The sequence below is a fragment of the Daucus carota genome, chromosome 2 (genome assembly GCF_001625215.2).
Source record: "Daucus carota subsp. sativus chromosome 2, DH1 v3.0, whole genome shotgun sequence".
Taxonomy (NCBI): Eukaryota; Viridiplantae; Streptophyta; class Magnoliopsida; order Apiales; family Apiaceae; genus Daucus; species Daucus carota.
This window is the reverse complement of record NC_030382.2, coordinates 43,019,104-43,036,578: the sequence shown is the minus strand read 5'-3', so window position 1 is coordinate 43,036,578 and position 17,475 is coordinate 43,019,104. Positions and strand designations below refer to the sequence as shown.

Here is a 17,475-nt window from a genome sequence, read left to right as displayed (position 1 = left end):
TATATTTATAAAATGATGCTCAACTATTTTAAATATGAGTAACATTATATACTATATAAATACATATTTATATATATATTATTAAAATTAATATTTAAAATCACATTTACACGAACCAGATGTAAGTTTGTACAAATTGTAGTTGCATCTAATTATTAATAATTAGAATATATCCGTTTATCACAACTTAAAAGGATCTTGAACACTAGACTTCACTCTAATAATAGATTTATATTTTAAAAAATCTATTTAAAAGTGTTATAATTATAGAAGAACAGTGTTTATTAATACTGTAAAAAGAGAACTTGCAACTCACCTGCGAGATTTAAAATCCTTAAGCTTGCAACTCATTTATAATGAGCCAAATTTTGATTTACCAAATTGTTGCCGAATCAAAAATAAAACGGTTAGTGAAGTTGAACTTAACATATGTACAATTTTGGTTTCAAAAAATAAAAAACATATGTACAATTTAAACCAAGACTATGCAATTACTTGAAAATGAATACTGGTCAACCATCACTACATTGTTATTTGTTCCTAATACACTAATATTAACAATAACCACAATCACCGTCCAGACTCCGTAATCAACTACTGCAATTTGGTGCTAATACAATGTTCCGGTAATTCGTATGTGAAACTTCTACCAGGATAGTTAGTTAGACATGAAGTGTCACTTGCTCTAATATTCTCTTGTTCGCGTCTTATCACCTCCTAATACTAAGCATATTACAAAATATATAAAGTGCTGGACGATACGATGAAAGCACTTTCCACTTTACTGACAATGCACATATACAACCCACAAGACATTCAGAATTACAGCTCTAAGTAGAAGAAAATCTACAGTTCTAAAACCGCAAGCATACCCCTGTAGGATACAGAAATCCCTAGAGGGAAACAGCATCATCAAAGTCCTCGGGCTCAGATTCTCCTGCTGATATCAACGATGCAGATTGAATTTTTCCCGAATGCTCCAGTCTCATCAAAATCACTCCCCTGAGATGGTGTAAAAAGGTAAGGTGTGTATATGCTAGTTATCTAACGTTGGTTGGTAGTTTTCTGCATGGCATTCATGAAACTACAGATAAAAGGCATATTGCCAATCCATATTTTTTTCATATTCCTTCCTAAATCAGTATTATGTACTGATTACGCTAATAAACGCACCAATCTTCTTAAGTACTGCATAAACGCACCAATCTTCTTAAGTACTGCATCTCCACATAACCGCAATCCAAAACAAAGCAAGTAAAAGGTGACCAGAATATTAATAAAGATATCGATGCCTACCTTGCATAACGAGACTGTATCGATATATCTCGAACTTTAATTCGATTGACAGTGCCAGCCTGGCTCACAAGAACAACTTGTTCATCGCTTTCGCCGTCCTCTATAATTAGCATTCCAGAGCAGGACAAGGTTTAGAAATTAGATCATCTGACCACAACACCTAGAAAGAGACTAAAGAAACACAAAAGTACCTGTCATTGAAGATCCAACTACAAAAACTGCTGCCAGCCGATCTTCAGATGAGAACTAAATATATACACCAGACGGTTAGTATTTAGTACCGCAGATGCCTACCGAATACAATATACATCAAATGGGGATGGTTTATATACCTTGAACCCTTTCAAGCCAACTCTGTTCAGTGATGATAGACGAAAGCTGCTAAGAGGAACTCGCTTCCCTATCCCACTCTCTGATATAAACAATAACATCGGTCCACTGGCACGCTTACCACTGCTTAATTCATGTAAAATTACATGAGAAATATGCAATACAGTAGAAATCGTACAAAAGTTGAAAATAAATTAATGCAAAGTGTAACTGCTAATACAAAACACGTCGAAGTTATGAGGATAAGTGGAGAGTCATTGCAAAAGCAAAGTTTAGAAAGCTAAAGATACTTACACACACACATATAGAGGGAGGGAGGGAGGGAGGGAGGGAGACAAGCGAGAGGAGCTGAGTGTAAAGATCAGAAAAACCGGGTCTACACTTCGCTTAATGTTGCATCATGTATGTGCATAGAAAATTAATCAGATTTATACTTCCGATGTATATTAAGAACATAACAAAATGTCCTTGCAAACTACTCTCTCTGTTTCTTCTTATTAGTCCTTTAAGGTTGTTGCACAGGTATTAAGAAAATTCATTGAGATAGCTAAACTGTAATTAAGAAGGCACCATTTTACATACATGCCCCTACTTCTTACATCGTCTATCTAAGGCGATTAGAAATATATACAATGAATAAGGGCACTTAAGTAATAAGGTTGTTGCCATTGCATTGGACACAGAGCACGACTTATAATTAAAAACAATGGCCTCTCTAAAACCACCAATAAATACAGAGGGAGTATTTTATATCAACTAGTGCTGCAATATCATAATCTAAAATAGTTTCCCATTTGTTTTGCAAAATATAAATACGGAGTGATTAAAATTAGTCTATTCTTTTGTTTAAAGGACTGAACGCATTCTTGCAGATTAAAAGAAATAGGAATGTCAGAATCAAGATTCCTCTTTCTCGAAGTAGTCAAAGGGTTCTAGCAGAGTGTCATATTCACCTATGTAAACAAGATCAATTTCTCCTCAACTAATTACCTCATGCAACACAATTAAACAAACACTACATTCACTACACCAAGTATACTAGCAATCTAAACTAGTTATCATATATACCAATGGGTGAAACAACAACCCCCCCCCCCCCCCCCCCCCCCCCCGCGGCAAAAAAAAAAAACCACGATTGCATAAAGACAAATAGTAGAGAAATTACTGGCTGATGTGAGCTTCGGTGTTTCTTTCCAGGTTTTTCCGTAAGGCTGCAGGAATGATGTCCATGCTTGCCATTCTGTCTCCTTTTTTCAATTTCATGGCAACTTGACCACGAGTATTCCTACTCAACGCTCTCATCTGAGAAGGTAATCACAGCACGCAATACAATAGTTTTATATACAAAAAGGGGCAAATGTGGGATACCATTCAAGAAAAAATAACTCACATACAGTTTAGTAGATAATCAAATAAACCAAAAATGTAATAGTATAGCAAGACACAAGCAGATCAAGGAGTTTGCAACTTTAGTACACATAAGTTGTACACTGCTTTTAAAGTGGATATAAACTTTAACCAAATTATCAGTGTGGATGTTACAATCACCCCCACCTAAACTAAACAAACCCTGGTGGGTTTTTTTTTAAGAAACAAGGTCCATTCTGTTGGCAAAATATATCTAAAGAAACTGCCTATATCATGTTCTCCTTTAGGAGTATCTTCCTAGATGTTCTTGTGCAAGCACTTATTGCAAGACATGTGAAGGTACACATGCCATTATGAATCCATAAACTATTAATTACATTTCTCGTTTCTAACCTCTTTTGTTCTACTAACATTATATAGAAAAGAGTGCTTTTGCCTTGCATATTTCCTGGTTAAATCAATCAAAAGTGGCTACTTAAATGCTTAGGACAGCTAAAAACTTACCATCTCACAAGAACCTAAGATAACCAACCCATTTTGTGAAGCCATCGCCACAAGGTCTTCGTTTGTGCAGAGACGTACCCATTTCAGTTCATCACCTGGAACCTGTTCAATTAAACACGTGAGCAAGGAGCATAAGCCAAGCTCAAAGCATATAGAAGAGAAATTATTCAGAGACTAACCAGCTGAATTGCTATGATTCCTGTTGTCCTGATGGAGGAGAAATAACTCAAAGACACTTTTTTGATGTAGCCATTTACAGTGAGCATCAAAAGATATTGATCTTGGGCAAATTCACTCACAGGAATAATCGAAGTAATCCTCTCACCACTAGATAACGACAACATCTGAATACAGCATAATATGACTAATTAGAATCACCTTAAAGACAATTTTAAATGTGGAGTGTTCAGTGTCTTACATGAATTAAAGGAGTCCCAGCTGCAGCACGTGTACATTCTGGAATTTTGTAAGCACGGGCTGAGTAGACTATGCCTCGATCACTGGCAAGACATATTTTAGTCACAGAAAAAGATGGAAATGAGTGATGATGTTATGTGGCACAAAGAAACTTCCAATAAACAAATACCATCAAATCGTATTAGCAAAAATTATAGGGTGCAAAATAAGTTTATGAATTTAATTAAATGTTGAGTCCAAACTATAATTTTACAAGGCTCAAGTCAATTACGAGTGGTATCCTAACAGAGCGGAAGTACATGTGGTACCTCCCCCCATCAACAAGTACATAGATAAAGATCAAAGGTGCTAATTAATATATTTACCAATGTCGCTATGGAGAAGCACACAAATTGAGGGTTATCAGGATTCAAGATGGTTTTATTTTAAATGGCAATTCAATGTTGAGATGCCCAAAACCTAAAAGAGTTGTGATATAAGAAAGAAAGCAAATGCAGTAACTGGTGTGGAAGCAAACCGTTCCTTCTCAGCATAATATGCTTTGCAGTTTGCACGAATATAACATACAATTATAAGTTTCAAATGCGGCAGCCTCTTGAGCAGACATGTTATGTTTCAGATTTACAAGTCAAAAACTTGGGGAAATCTAGACATTCAGACTTTATACACAGATGACAGATTTATTTAACAAAGCTTTTGCTTTCTAAAAATCAGACCTTGTGATTCCCGTTAAAAAAATTAAAAGAAACACGAGCAATTTATTAATATTCTTAAAATTGTCGTCAAAATATGTCCAAGAAACTGCACCCACATTCACAAGGAAAGAAGGAAATGTGCAAGAGGATATTTCTGTACTAGAAATGCTGTTATTCAGAAAGTACCTGAAATATAAGACATGATCGTGGGCATGGCAGACAAGGAAGTCAGACATCATGTCATTTACCCTCAACTTCCCAACAGACTTCCCAATTGTTCCACGGTTTTGAAGGTTGAAAGTGTCAGGCTTCATTCGTTTTACATAACCCTTCTCACTAAGTGCCTACAATTATATATAAATTTCTCTACAATTAGCATGAAGAAGAAAAAACTAGAATATTTGGTGAAGTGCATAGCATAGGAAAGTACCAATAGCATTTCTTCATTTGGGATAACATCTATCTCTTCAAGTAGCCCACTTTCAGTATCCTCCAAGGTTGATCTCCTTGGAGAGGCAAACTTATTTTTAATTTCAAGCGCCTCTTGTTCAATCAACTGTGAAGCAAGATGGAAACATAACTAACCTGCTTAAACAGTACTATAATTTTGCAAAATGTAGAGAAAGAGAGAAAGGGATTCATTTGGGGTGTCAGATGCTAGGATTCTAAGATGAGTATTTGACAATAGACCATTTTTAGGCATAGAAGAACATATTGAAAGCGTACAGCCATACTGTCTAGCAATAGATGTGCAAAAAAAGGACAAACCAGGTCAAGTCTAGAGCAATACAGTATACTTGAAACATTAGCCAGAGGCTTGACAAATTACAATTAATGTGAAGAGTTTCATTGATTTATTATTAAAAATCCATAAATTTAAACTCGAATGTATATTAAAAAGCATGTTGCAAGATACATGTGTAAATGAAGAAATCTAGATCAGGACAGAGGATGATGATTTTAATGCTGAAACCAAAATGATTCTTCAGAAGAAGAATCCTAGGATCAATTCCAAAGATTCTTCAAGGGCTTCCATAATTTATTATTATATTCCATGATAAGAACTAAATACCACATAAAAACATATTTTATGCTCCATCCGTCCCAGCAGATTCTTTACAGTTTCTTTTTTGGGATGTCCCATCCAATTCTTCACATTTCAAAACTTACCAAAAATAGTAAATGGGTCCCACCACTTTCCAACTTTTCCTCCCTTTTCACACTACTTTTACTTCCTTTTCACACTACTTTTACTCCACTAACTCTCTTTTATACATTAAAAATTAATGGGTCCCACCACTTCATCCACTTTTCTTTCTCTTTCCCAGTACTTTATACATATTTCTTAACCTCCGTACCCAAACCAAACGTAAAGAATTGGCCGGGACGGAGGGAGTATAATAATACTCTAATGCTGAGCATGGTGTTCACAGACAGACCTAAGAGTTACTTGACCACTTGAGTTTACTTCTACAGTTGCTACTTTAATGGCAAAGAAATACCAAAAAGGGATTCAATCTTACTGATATTAATACCCAAACAACTAACTATGTCTTGTAACATGGATTTAAGTTATTGTGGCAGGATTAGTTATTCACAAAAGAAGTAAATTAACCATTGTACTTTTGAAGGGCTCTCCTGATTTGCTTTCAATCAAAAACCAAAACTAGAGGTATATCGGGTGATAATTGATATTTTCCGAGACTTGGGGGCATAAGAATGAAGATTACTCCCTTGTGATGGAAACGTGAAATTATTATTTAAGTATTCCAATGCAACCTGTCTAGTTAAAGCTTAAGGTTACTTCTCCGCACAAATTAGATTTATACAATGGTCAAATTGGTTTGAAAGAATATGTTATGGTATTTCTTGTCTTATAACACTGTCCGTCTAAATAGGTATCGTACAACATTATAATATTTAAAAATGTAAAAGTTTAGTACAATCTACAAGTATGCAGGTCTTTACAAGTATCAATAGGTATGAGGTTAGAATGATGCTGACAAGCTTAGGAAGTGTTTGATCTCCGTCCCAACACCATTAATATATATATAGAGAGAGAGGTTTAAATGTATAGATAAATTTATCATAGCCCAATTCAAATAGATAATAAAACATTACATTGCATACATACTAGAAACATGCAAAGGGATTATATAGAGTTATTGCCCTACCTGCAATATCTGATGTTTGCTTGACAAAAGTTGCTCTAACTTCGAAATTTGTTCCCTCAAGGATTTTCCTTCATTAACAAATTTATTTCTCTGTAATATAAACGGGCAAAAAGTATCCAATGTAAGGATGAGAGCAGAACACCAACACCAAAATTTTGACCAGGTTATTGAAGTGTTAGTGTGTGTGTGTGTGTGTGTGTGTGTGTGTGTGTGTGTGTGTGTGTGTGTGTGAGTACTACACACCTCAAGCTGTGTAAGCCTTCTCAAGTTTATGTCCAGTATAGCATCAGCTTGTTTGTCGGATAATGTAAACTCTGATCGGAAAAAGAGAGAGTATAAAAATGCTATTTTGATTGCAAGCATAATCTGTAATTTTTGACCTCATCCAACTGAGATGCAGTGTTCCCTACAGAAATCAAGGATCTAGGTCTTTTTGGTATACAATGTCTAGTTCATTCTATTACAACCAACTCCTAAGACGCCATTATATCAGACAATTGTAGGTTAATTTTATGACAATTTAACAAGAAATTGGCAGGATAGTAGTAGCTAATTGAAACAATTTAGCCTTAAATGTCTGCTTATCAACCAAAAGGAGGCCAGTAACATATTTAATTCTTTGCTTTTGTATGACACAACATAATTTTTTATGAAGAACCATTGCTATAATTTAGGAATAAAATCCATTTAGCACCCCCTTTCAAAAATACAAATTACAGATCGAGTAGGGGAGATCATGGGTTTTAATACATAGTACACGGAAGGGTTGCAGTGGAGAATCGAATCAGAAACTTGGAACAAAAAAGTATCGTCAAGGAAACATGGTCAAAATTGTTTTGTAAAATCATTTATTAAATGGTATTAGCAACATTTACTATATAATAGAAAATTATTCTTTTTTAAGAGCTGAAATCTCTCCCTCGGGCAAAATCATATTTAGCATTGTTGCAGTGCATGTTGTTGCTTTCAGAAGAAACCAAAGACGGGGATTTTAATATTCACAAAATATTAGCTCTTCATGCTAACAAAAGATTTATCATAAAAAGGGTATACTAGAAGCAGAGACTTGGTTTAAGAGCGGTTCTAAAAAAATCCAGCATAGAAGAAAAGCAAGATATGGGTTCTGAAGAATAAAAATAAGAGCAATGAGAGGCACAACCTTTTTTTAAACTAGCTGAAGCTGTTGCATTACTAGATGCGTTCCTGATTATTCCGATCACTGCATCTAAATTATCAAGCCCCACAATAATGCCCTTGTTTTGCAAACAAAACAAAAAATGGATATAATCAGATAACAGCAACTAGTGACATCAAACACTGTTCAACTTTTTAACATGTAATGATTTTTATGTAAAAACATAAGGTAGATTTTAAAGTTGCCTGCATTTAATTATTGAGTAAGCTTAGAGGTACAAATCATAAATTTTCCACCACGATAAATGGAACTTCTCGTTCCGTGTAGGAAACTCCACTGTACATTAAAAATGTCACAATTAATTCAAACATACCTCGATAATATGACTTCTCTCACGGGCTTGGGACAACTTAAACTTTGCACGTCTTTCAATTACAGAGCATCTGAAATCCAAGAATGCCTGGTAAAAATGTAAATTTCCTAGTTAGACCTCTAAATATATCAAAGATGAAGTAAGATGCCCCAATTTAAAACTAGTATTTTCATACTGAATGTTGGTAAGTAATTAGTTAAATCAGCATAAGAAATTAAGCCAAACAAGAAGGTACATATTAAACCTTAACTCCGATTTTTTTATAGAAATTTTAATAATTAAGGTGTTAAAGGACTAATTTTCCATATATATTTATACTCCCTCCGTCCCATTTTATGTGACCTCATTTCCTTTTTGGGACGTCCCAAAAAAGAATGAACCTATCATACTTACTATTTTTGAACACTACTTTTCACTATTACACTCACTACTTCTCTATTTTATACTCTTTTTATATTAAACAAACACTATTACACCACACCCACTACTTTCCTCCACTATCTCAAATCTATTATTAAAATATTGGTAGGTCCCACCACTTTACTCACTTTTCAAATAAACTTACTTTCTTTTTCTTAATCTCCGTGAAAGTGAAACAAAGTCACTTAATATGGGACAGAGGGAGTATCTTTTATTTCCTTCATAAAATTGACTGTCAACTCATTCCAAAAACATTAGTCATGCCAATGTCCAAATTAAGCCATATCGCCTTTTTTTGGCTTGTCATTACATTCCACTCCGTTAATGACAGTTTTATCAGGCCGCAGACATAAAATAATGAAAACAGCAACAAATTAATCAATAACAAGAATAAGAGATTGTTTGTAAATGATATGTTTTATTTGCAGGTACATAATCGTCATAGTAAAAGATTTTCACAACATCAGTCCTGTATCACACAAGCATGTGATTTGGTAGGACTATTAGACATATGTCTGATTAACAAAAGTAGGATCCTAATCTATGTAAATATAAACCTGAATCTGAACACTAGAGACAAACGTAATATATCATTGTAAAAAATCACGAAGGATATTAATATGATGTCATTTAACTTGTCACCTGCAACAATTCCTTCAAGCCCATCTGTTTTGGTTGTCCATTAAGAATACTGTAAACAGTTAAATGCAGGACATAAGAAGAGGCAATTTAAACATCTAATCACACATAATTGGTGTTTAACAGTCAGAGAATTGAAAGGAGACACCGAGACAAACTCAAAAGAGAATGGAAATGGAAATACTAGCACTACAAAATTGGAGGGGGGGGGGGGGGGGGGGGGGGGCTGCTTAAGTGTGGGAATCTGACATCTGACTATTTCATACTAATTATTTAAGTGTAAGTGCAGAATTGTTTCATACTGATTATTTAATAAATTATAAATCATGTTGTGAATGAAAACCAAAGAAACTACTTCCTTCTTCATAGGTTGAAGAATAGTGGGCAAACTTTTTGGTTTGTGAATATTAGCAATATTGCAATACTATGGACAAAATAGTTTTTTCCTAGACGGAATTGACGAATGATCCATTGGCTTGCAGCATAGCAGATGGACCCTTTTCTTTTGGTAATAAGATGCTGAAGGTTCAAGCCTCGGTGGAGGTGTGGGTGTGTAAGTATATAAGTTTTATATAGTAATTAGCTGTAGTTGTGTAAGTATCATGGTTGTCATGTCGGTCGACTAGTCGACTAAGCGGTGAATAGATGTCGACTCAACATGTCGACTAGGTGAATGTCAATATTTCGGTCGCCTAAGCGGTCGACTAGTCCACGACTAGTCGACTAGTCGAGTTTGGGCCACCGACTAGTCGACTGTTTTTCTGCAATTTGCATTCTGCATAATTATTTCTGCATTAATTTTGTTATTTGTTTACTGTACTGCCACATCACATCACATCAGTATCACATAATTGATATTTATCGATTGTTAGCTTGATACATATTTTACTTGATCATGTGTAGTTTGCTTTGTTGTTAACTTTTTTCGTTTTTCCATCATTGTCTTTAAGTGTCCGATTCTTAATTCCTTAGAATCTGAAATAAAATTTTATGGAAGGTACATAATACAAATATATGTATGTGTTTATATGTATATAATATATTTTAATTTATTATAAATATATATATATATATATATATTTTAGCGACTAGTCTACGACTAGTCCACGACTAGGCGACTAGTCTACGACTAGTCCACGACTAGTCGACTAGTCGACTAGCGGGAGGTCTATCGACTCGCCTCGACTCATCGACGTGACAACCATGGTAAGTATATAAGTTTTAAATAGTAATTAGCTGTAGTTCACATATAACTTTGAAGCACTCTTGAATCCTATATTTACATACATCAGAAAAATTAGGTCATTATATAGAATAATTACTATTTACCAGACTTTGTAAAAAAAATTAAATAAATTACTTTTATAGCATATAATGCCCATATAAAATATAAATTTCAGGCAATTATATGAATATGTAAACTACTTACCCCACCATATTGCAGCTGAAGCCGGACTGCAAAGCGGTGAGGCGATAGAGATTGTTCAGAACAATGGAAGGATCTGAACCCCTCTTTAGCTGTAAAAAATTGAGTCAGATATCAGCATTCTAGAATATTGTGAACTTGAAGAACTTTCTCTGGTGATGGGTCAACTGTTTGTGTTACCAGCAACAGAAAACAATTAATACATACCTCAATCACAACACGCATTCCAGAGCGATCACTCTCATCACGAATGTCGCTTATGCCTTCCAAATTCTAATAATTGTAAAGACGTAATTCAAGATAAAATAGCATAATCAAATGCATGTATCAACAGATATATATACTTGTGGAAATAACAAAGAATTACAATATAAATACTGTTTTGGAGCTAAAATTAGCAGTGCAAAAGGTAGGAAAACCTTGCAACAAGTGGTTACTTCAAAAAAACTAATGTAGGAAATGAAATGCTCGAGATTCTTGATTTATTTATTCAAGTACTTCTGTTCCATCACCTACCCCCCACCAAGCTTTATCTATGTATCTGCCTAATAGTGCTTCATAACATAATACAAAGGAGAAGTGAACAATTTAGACGGTACTGCTCATGCCTGATGCCTCTAGTCTGGTAGCATTTCTATACTCATTAGAACTAGAACTAAAGAAGTAATGATGTAGAGGGAACAAAGAAATTAACTATTACATTTAACTCATCTAAGTGTCCACACCAGATGTCCTACTTAACGGATTTGTTGTACCAAAATATAAAGACATTTTTCTATATCTAAACAAGTTTATATTAAAAACATGGAATTCAAAAGAGAGAAATATATATTTAATGTTGGTTAGAAAATAATTTAAATTAGAATTTTCTGATGCAGTCAGCTATATTGCTGGTTTTAAAGGTAAAATGCTGAGTGCGACTGAATTTGTCGGATTCGGTTATTTACAGTTTTAGCTATGGCAATAAGAAGTCTTACTGCAGAAAAGGGGAGACAAAGGTCTAGATTTGTTGGAATTTCAACCTTTTAGCAGTGGTAATAAAAAAGTCTTACTGCACATTGTGGAAAAGGAGAGACAAAGGTCAAAAGCGTCTATACTACCTACCAATGGATATATTAAATGCTCTCTTAATTCTCATTTTAACTTCCCTTGTTGCATACATCTGACATCCACAGTGATTTAAAGCAAGACAAAATTCAAAAATGACTAACACAATGTAATAACGTATAGAACTAAATTACAGAGTGCATATGACAGTAAGTAAAATAACTCTATACTGCAACGTAGTAGTTACTAGTTATCCATGAGTTGGAGCTATCTTAGACAGCCAACTTTTCAATAATGATATGCTGCACATCCAAAGGTAGGCAGATGCCTGGAACTACTTCTACACCTTGGAACATACTTGACAAACATTAAGACACTTACCTTGTTCTCCACATGCTCAGCAATTTTCTCAACAAGAGAGGCTTTGTTTGTCTGGTATGGTATCTGTTTTAATTTTTAAAGCACAAAAGACAAAAACAACAAATTACGTTCAATGTTTAGTGGTCAGTTCATATTAAAATGCACACTGGCTAAAATATTACATAAAAATTTGTTAATGATGCTGGGGTCCAAAGAAGTTGTTTTAAGATATCTCAAATAAGATGCGGCATCAATAAAAGGGCATGTAGACATTTTGGTAGGTCAAGCTTCTATGTAATTAGCAAAAGTTATTTCATATTTGAGATTGCAGCATAATTCTTATTATGAGTAATAAACTAATAATTCACATTGGGAAAGCTACCTCTTTTATGATAATTGCTGTGCGCTTGGTTCTGGCATCAAGTACTTCTATATCAGTCTTTCCTCTCACTACAACACGTCCTCGACCAGTTCGGTATGCCTCTAGGATGCTTGAGACAAATGATGGAGTCAGAAAGAACATGGCCAAATAACAGAAGGTTGGCAAAATCAAATTTCAAGTCCATAAATTGGATGTCCTCATGTCATCTATTTGGTTCCAATAAATGTAATCTGGCTACTATACCAATAAGTAAAAAGGAGCATTTAGATACTTAACCTTTTTTGTCATTTAACACTGGACACCTAAATACCATAATTTTTACGTATCACCAAAAAAAAGAAGAAAAAAAAAAACCTGTCTTTTATACAGGTTTAGGTAAAACATGTTATAAGCACGGGCCTTCTCAGCTAGTTTGTTAAGAATTTCATGACATTATTGGTTAGAGATAGTAACAAATCCTCAGCATTCATCTTCATGACAGGGACGCTCACTTCACTTTTTAATTCTCTCTTTTAGGTCTAAATTTATTTATTTTTTTTCCTCTTAAACTCTCTTTTAAAGTTTCGATCTTCATCTTTTTAACTTGTCTCAGTCTCATGGATCTTTAAACTAATCTTGTTATATATCCTCAAATTATTATAAACGTCTGTTCAAATAACTTGACTCACTGAAAGGCTAAAAAGTAAAGTTACACAAACATGGATAACCACATTTTAGACGGAATAAAGTGTCATTTCTGAGATCCACCAATATGTTGCATTTGTAACTGCATAATGCTCATGTTTATGCTTACATGTATACGTAAGCATCAAAAGGATGGTGTAAACATCAACCTACCCATGATTACCCATTATTAGCCCTCCAGTTGGGAAGTCAGGTCCTGGCATATACTCCAGAAACTCTTGCAGCTGTCAGAAAGCAAAAACTTTTAATATTAAATTGGCAGGATTAAACAATATGACAGTGTCCTTAGTGATACTTTAACCACACTTTGTACAATCTCCATAAGAGAGAATAAAATCAAAGGCAAAATTTAAATGCATGCATAAGAATCATTCTGCAAATGTTTGACACATACCGTTGCTTCAGGATTATGAATCAGCACAGAAAGCGCATCCACCAACTCCCCAAGATTATGAGGGGGAATGTTTGTTGCCATGCCAACCTTTAAAATGGTGACCATATCAACACTATGTATAATTAAACTATACAGGAAAAATGAGTTCATAATAATTTAATTTAAGAACTTCCATTCTTAGATAAGGTACACAGAATGCAGAAAAATCACCGCAATCCCCGAAGAGCCATTCAACAACAAGTTTGGTACCCTGGCTGGCAAAACCGAGGGTTCTTTTTGAGAATTGTCAAAGTTAGGAATAAAATCAACCTGAAAACAATGTGTCAACAATTAAAAGTACACAATGGGGACTGCACAATCAAACACAGAACTAAAGAGTTTAGAATGCTCACAGTGTCTTGCTCTAAATCAGCCAGCAGCATTGCTTCTGTGAGTGCCTGAGATTAGACAAGAGCTTAGAAGGATGTATGATCAAACCATGTTTCATATTTTAACATAAATTTAAACAATATGAAGATTACTAAAAACATGTATCAGTGAAAATTGAGTTACTATACTGTTTCTCATAAAAAATTTGATAAATTATGTTCTTGAGACTGATATTGAAGAGAAAATCATCTAAAATCCAGATATTTCCAAAAATTCTTATGTTGTTTAGGGGAAACCAATACAAGTGGTTTATAACAAAGAAGTTCAGAAAGCATAAAACTTACCTCCAATCTACACTCTGTATAACGCATTGCTGCAGGAGGATCAGCATCCATTGAACCAAAGTTGCCATGCCCCCGAATCAGTGGGGACCTTAATGAAAAATCCTGGACAGCAAATAAACATATTTAAAAAAAACTGCATATCACTTATATGTAATTTTTTTCCTTCTTTGAGGTATAGGGTGAGAAAGTGATGCATGAGAAAAGAAGGTGAGATCATAAAAAAATGAAGAAAGACAGAAGAGTCTTATTCAGGAACAATATCCACATGTAAAACCTATGCTTCCTTCACATTGGTAAAAAACCTAAGAGAAAAAACTTCAAATTTCCTAACAGATATTCTACAATCTGTAATTACCCAGAACAACATTTATTTGGCATTGGCACTTGTTTCTTACACAGTTACACATCAACAAAATACAAGTCTAAGAATGATATTGGCTTAGTTGGAAGTGAAAAGACTTGATTCTCAATTAGGAAACATTAACAATTTCCTTACATGAAATGATGAAACAGATAGCGATATAGGCCATTCCTAATTTACCTGAGCCATCCGGACCAAGGAATCATAAACTGCATTATCCCCATGTGGGTGAAACTTGCCAAGAACCTGCAAGTGGGAAAAATTAACAAAAATAAATTACAGAGTGATTGTAATGATTGTCTGACAGATGAAAAGTTGGCAGAAGTGAAACATTTGACACTTTCCACTTATATAACAGAGAGTCATCAATACCTCCCCGACCACTCTTGCACATTTCTTATAAGGCTTCCGAGAGGATAGACCCAATTCATGCATAGCAAATCTGCAGCATAATCATAGAGATGAGGAGGTTTTTCAATTACTCTGCCAGAAATGGAAATGTGATTAATATACAAATTCTGTTTGAGAAATAAAAGGATGCAGTAACATATAATTAAACGTCACATGAGACGGTATAATAAAATGCAAGTAAGCAAAGTACTTGGTAGCACACAGAAAAAGCACCCATAACTAAAGGCTAATGAGCCCCTGCCTCCCCTTCGTACATCCTGAAGGACCTAAACACACTGCCCGCTAACCCACCCAAAATACAGTGGCTACCAAAATCTACAAGTGATTTGACACCATAATCTAGTGCTAGGAACGACTTCAAGAGGTTCCATCCTACAAAATACCTAAGGCCACCATATCCAAACTCAACCTCTAGTTGTACAATCAGGCCTGCCTCTCTTCCTAGTGGCCTCAACTCATGCGCTCCATTCCCTTCTCAATGCTGTCACCTTTTGTCTGTAAAATGTAGTGAAACCGCTACAATGTTCACTCTCTTACTGTTTGAAATAGGCACGACCACTGCCAAAAAACTCAATCACTATTATGTCCAGCATTGTATGACCACATAGTTAGACTAATAGCTACCCTCTTGAACTTGCCCTTGAGTGCTAGAGTCTGTTTAGCATTGTCTTCCAAAGAACATTCCACAGCTATTTCCGCCAAAAGCAATCTTTGATAGCACTACAACTGCTTTCCTATTAAATTTTTCTTTAAACTTACTTTTAAACTGAACTTGATCAAAATAAACTAATAGTAACCTTCTATAAACTAAATTCAGAACACTTATACAACACTTTCCCCACAAATCCCAAATGACAAAGTCAATCAGCCAATAGCAAGTTAAAAATCCATATAAATACAATTACACGCTACGACACTGCTAGCATTGTACACAAATGCACAAACTGCATACTAAAAACCACACACGTAAAAGCCAGCAGGCAAACTCACAAAATCCTTCGATGAACAGGCTTCAAACCGTCCCTAACATCCGGCAACGCCCTACCAAGCAACACCGACATGGCGTACGACATATACGCCTCACTCGCCTCCCTGTGAAGCTCCATCGGAACAATTCTTCCATCTCTAACACCATCATCCCTAACTAAAACACTTCCATTGCCCTCATCTCTGGTCTCTCCATCAATATCGACTTGCTTGGCAGTAATAGGCCTCACAGGCTTCGCTCTTCGGAGACTCGAAAGGTATCGAATTCCGGGCGAGTTGAATCGGAGAAACGATAAGCGAGTTGCCGGAGAGGGGAGGGGAGTGCAGCGAAGTAAAGCAGTGCAGAAAGGAGCCATTGAGTGTGTGGGTTTAAGTGAGTGGCAAGAGGGTTTTAGGCCATTGAAGAGAAAGAGAGATAGAGAGAGTGGGAGAGTGAGAGAGATAGAGAGAGTTGTCTGTGTGCGTGTATAATCAAAAAAAGAGGGGTTTTGCTAAAACCCTAGAAATTTATTGAGCGTGTTTAGTTTGGGCGCCAAGTTGGGTTTATTACTCCCTCCGTCCCCACAACGGGGACACGGATACCAAGACGATGTATGGAAAATGAGTAAAGTTAGATAAAAAGTGGGTAAAGTGGTGTTACCTATCAATATTTAATAATAGATAGCTTATAGCCCGTGCAAGGCACGGGAGCTTTTTAATTATTTATAAACTTTTTAAATATATTTTAAATGGTGTGAAAAAATTTAATTTATAAATAATAAATTAAAATTTTCAATAAAATAAAATTCGAAATTATGATTTGTTTGTAAGTTAGAACTTTGGTAAATACATCATCACAGCCATTAATGGTTTCAAATAAATTATTTTAATCAAGCAATTCCTTTTCTCGTATGTATCATGCCAAAGTATTAAATTTTATCTATTAAATTTTAATATATTTTGAGTGGAATACGTTATGCCAACTCCTATTAGATTATATTAATAAATGTATTTTATATTAAAATTATTATAATGTGATTTAAATATTTTTCAAAAAATTTATATTGTTCTAAATTAAAATTGATAAACATAATTTGTTTTGAATTAAGAAAAGGAATCATAAATATGCAATAAGAAGGTATAATCTATTTTGGATTTGGAAAAAGTTTTTGTATATGTTCCTCACATAAATCCGGCTTATTAATTTTAAAATATATTATAAAAAAATTGTGACGGTGAGATTTATATGATTCTACGAATAAAACTGGTAGGAAATATTTATTTAGGATTAAAAAAAATCATATACATGTGAAAGACAGAATTTGTTTTGGATTCAGAAAAGGAATTATAAACATGCAAGGAGATATCAGTTGCCTTCTA

General features: G+C 34.7%; 1 protein-coding gene across 2 annotated transcripts; it reads right to left on the bottom strand.

Moving 5' to 3' along the window:
• Positions 1-466: 466 nt before the first annotated feature.
• On the bottom strand, positions 467-16,634 carry LOC108208892 (DNA gyrase subunit A, chloroplastic/mitochondrial). 2 transcript variants are annotated; one of them, XM_017379480.2, is made up of 27 exons: positions 16,120-16,634; positions 15,091-15,160; positions 14,899-14,964; positions 14,358-14,459; positions 14,037-14,081; positions 13,855-13,953; positions 13,645-13,731; positions 13,404-13,474; positions 12,567-12,675; positions 12,206-12,268; positions 10,985-11,050; positions 10,781-10,869; positions 9,355-9,403; positions 8,293-8,379; positions 7,944-8,037; positions 7,028-7,098; positions 6,785-6,874; positions 5,041-5,166; positions 4,797-4,954; positions 3,917-3,998; positions 3,678-3,842; positions 3,499-3,600; positions 2,792-2,928; positions 1,629-1,749; positions 1,488-1,542; positions 1,297-1,396; positions 467-1,002 (listed from the first exon to the last, which is right to left on the bottom strand). In XM_017379480.2, the coding sequence occupies exons 1-27, from the start codon at positions 16,470-16,472 to the stop codon at positions 894-896; spliced, it is 2,766 nt and encodes a 921-aa protein (XP_017234969.1). In that variant the 5' UTR covers positions 16,473-16,634; the 3' UTR covers positions 467-893. The 2 variants fall into 2 exon arrangements, with proteins under 2 accessions (XP_017234969.1, XP_017234968.1); XM_017379479.2 differs by having other exon boundaries at positions 663-1,002; positions 1,629-1,752; positions 16,120-16,611.
• Between the last annotated feature and the right edge of the window lie 841 nt (positions 16,635-17,475).

Bases quoted from the DNA above. Each gene is read 5' to 3' on its own strand.
- LOC108208892 (XM_017379479.2), bottom strand. From the start codon at position 16,472: ATGGCTCCTTTCTGCACTGCTTTACTTCGCTGCACTCCCCTCCCCTCT. The intron at 7,099-7,943 runs GTTGTGCCTCTC...TTTTCCGATCAG, and splicing joins TTCAGCTAGTTTAAAAAAAG to AGTTTACATTATCCGACAAA. The intron at 1,753-2,791 runs GTAATTTCTCTA...ACATGAATTAAG, and splicing joins ACCGAAGCTCACATCAGCCA to CAGTGGTAAGCGTGCCAGTG.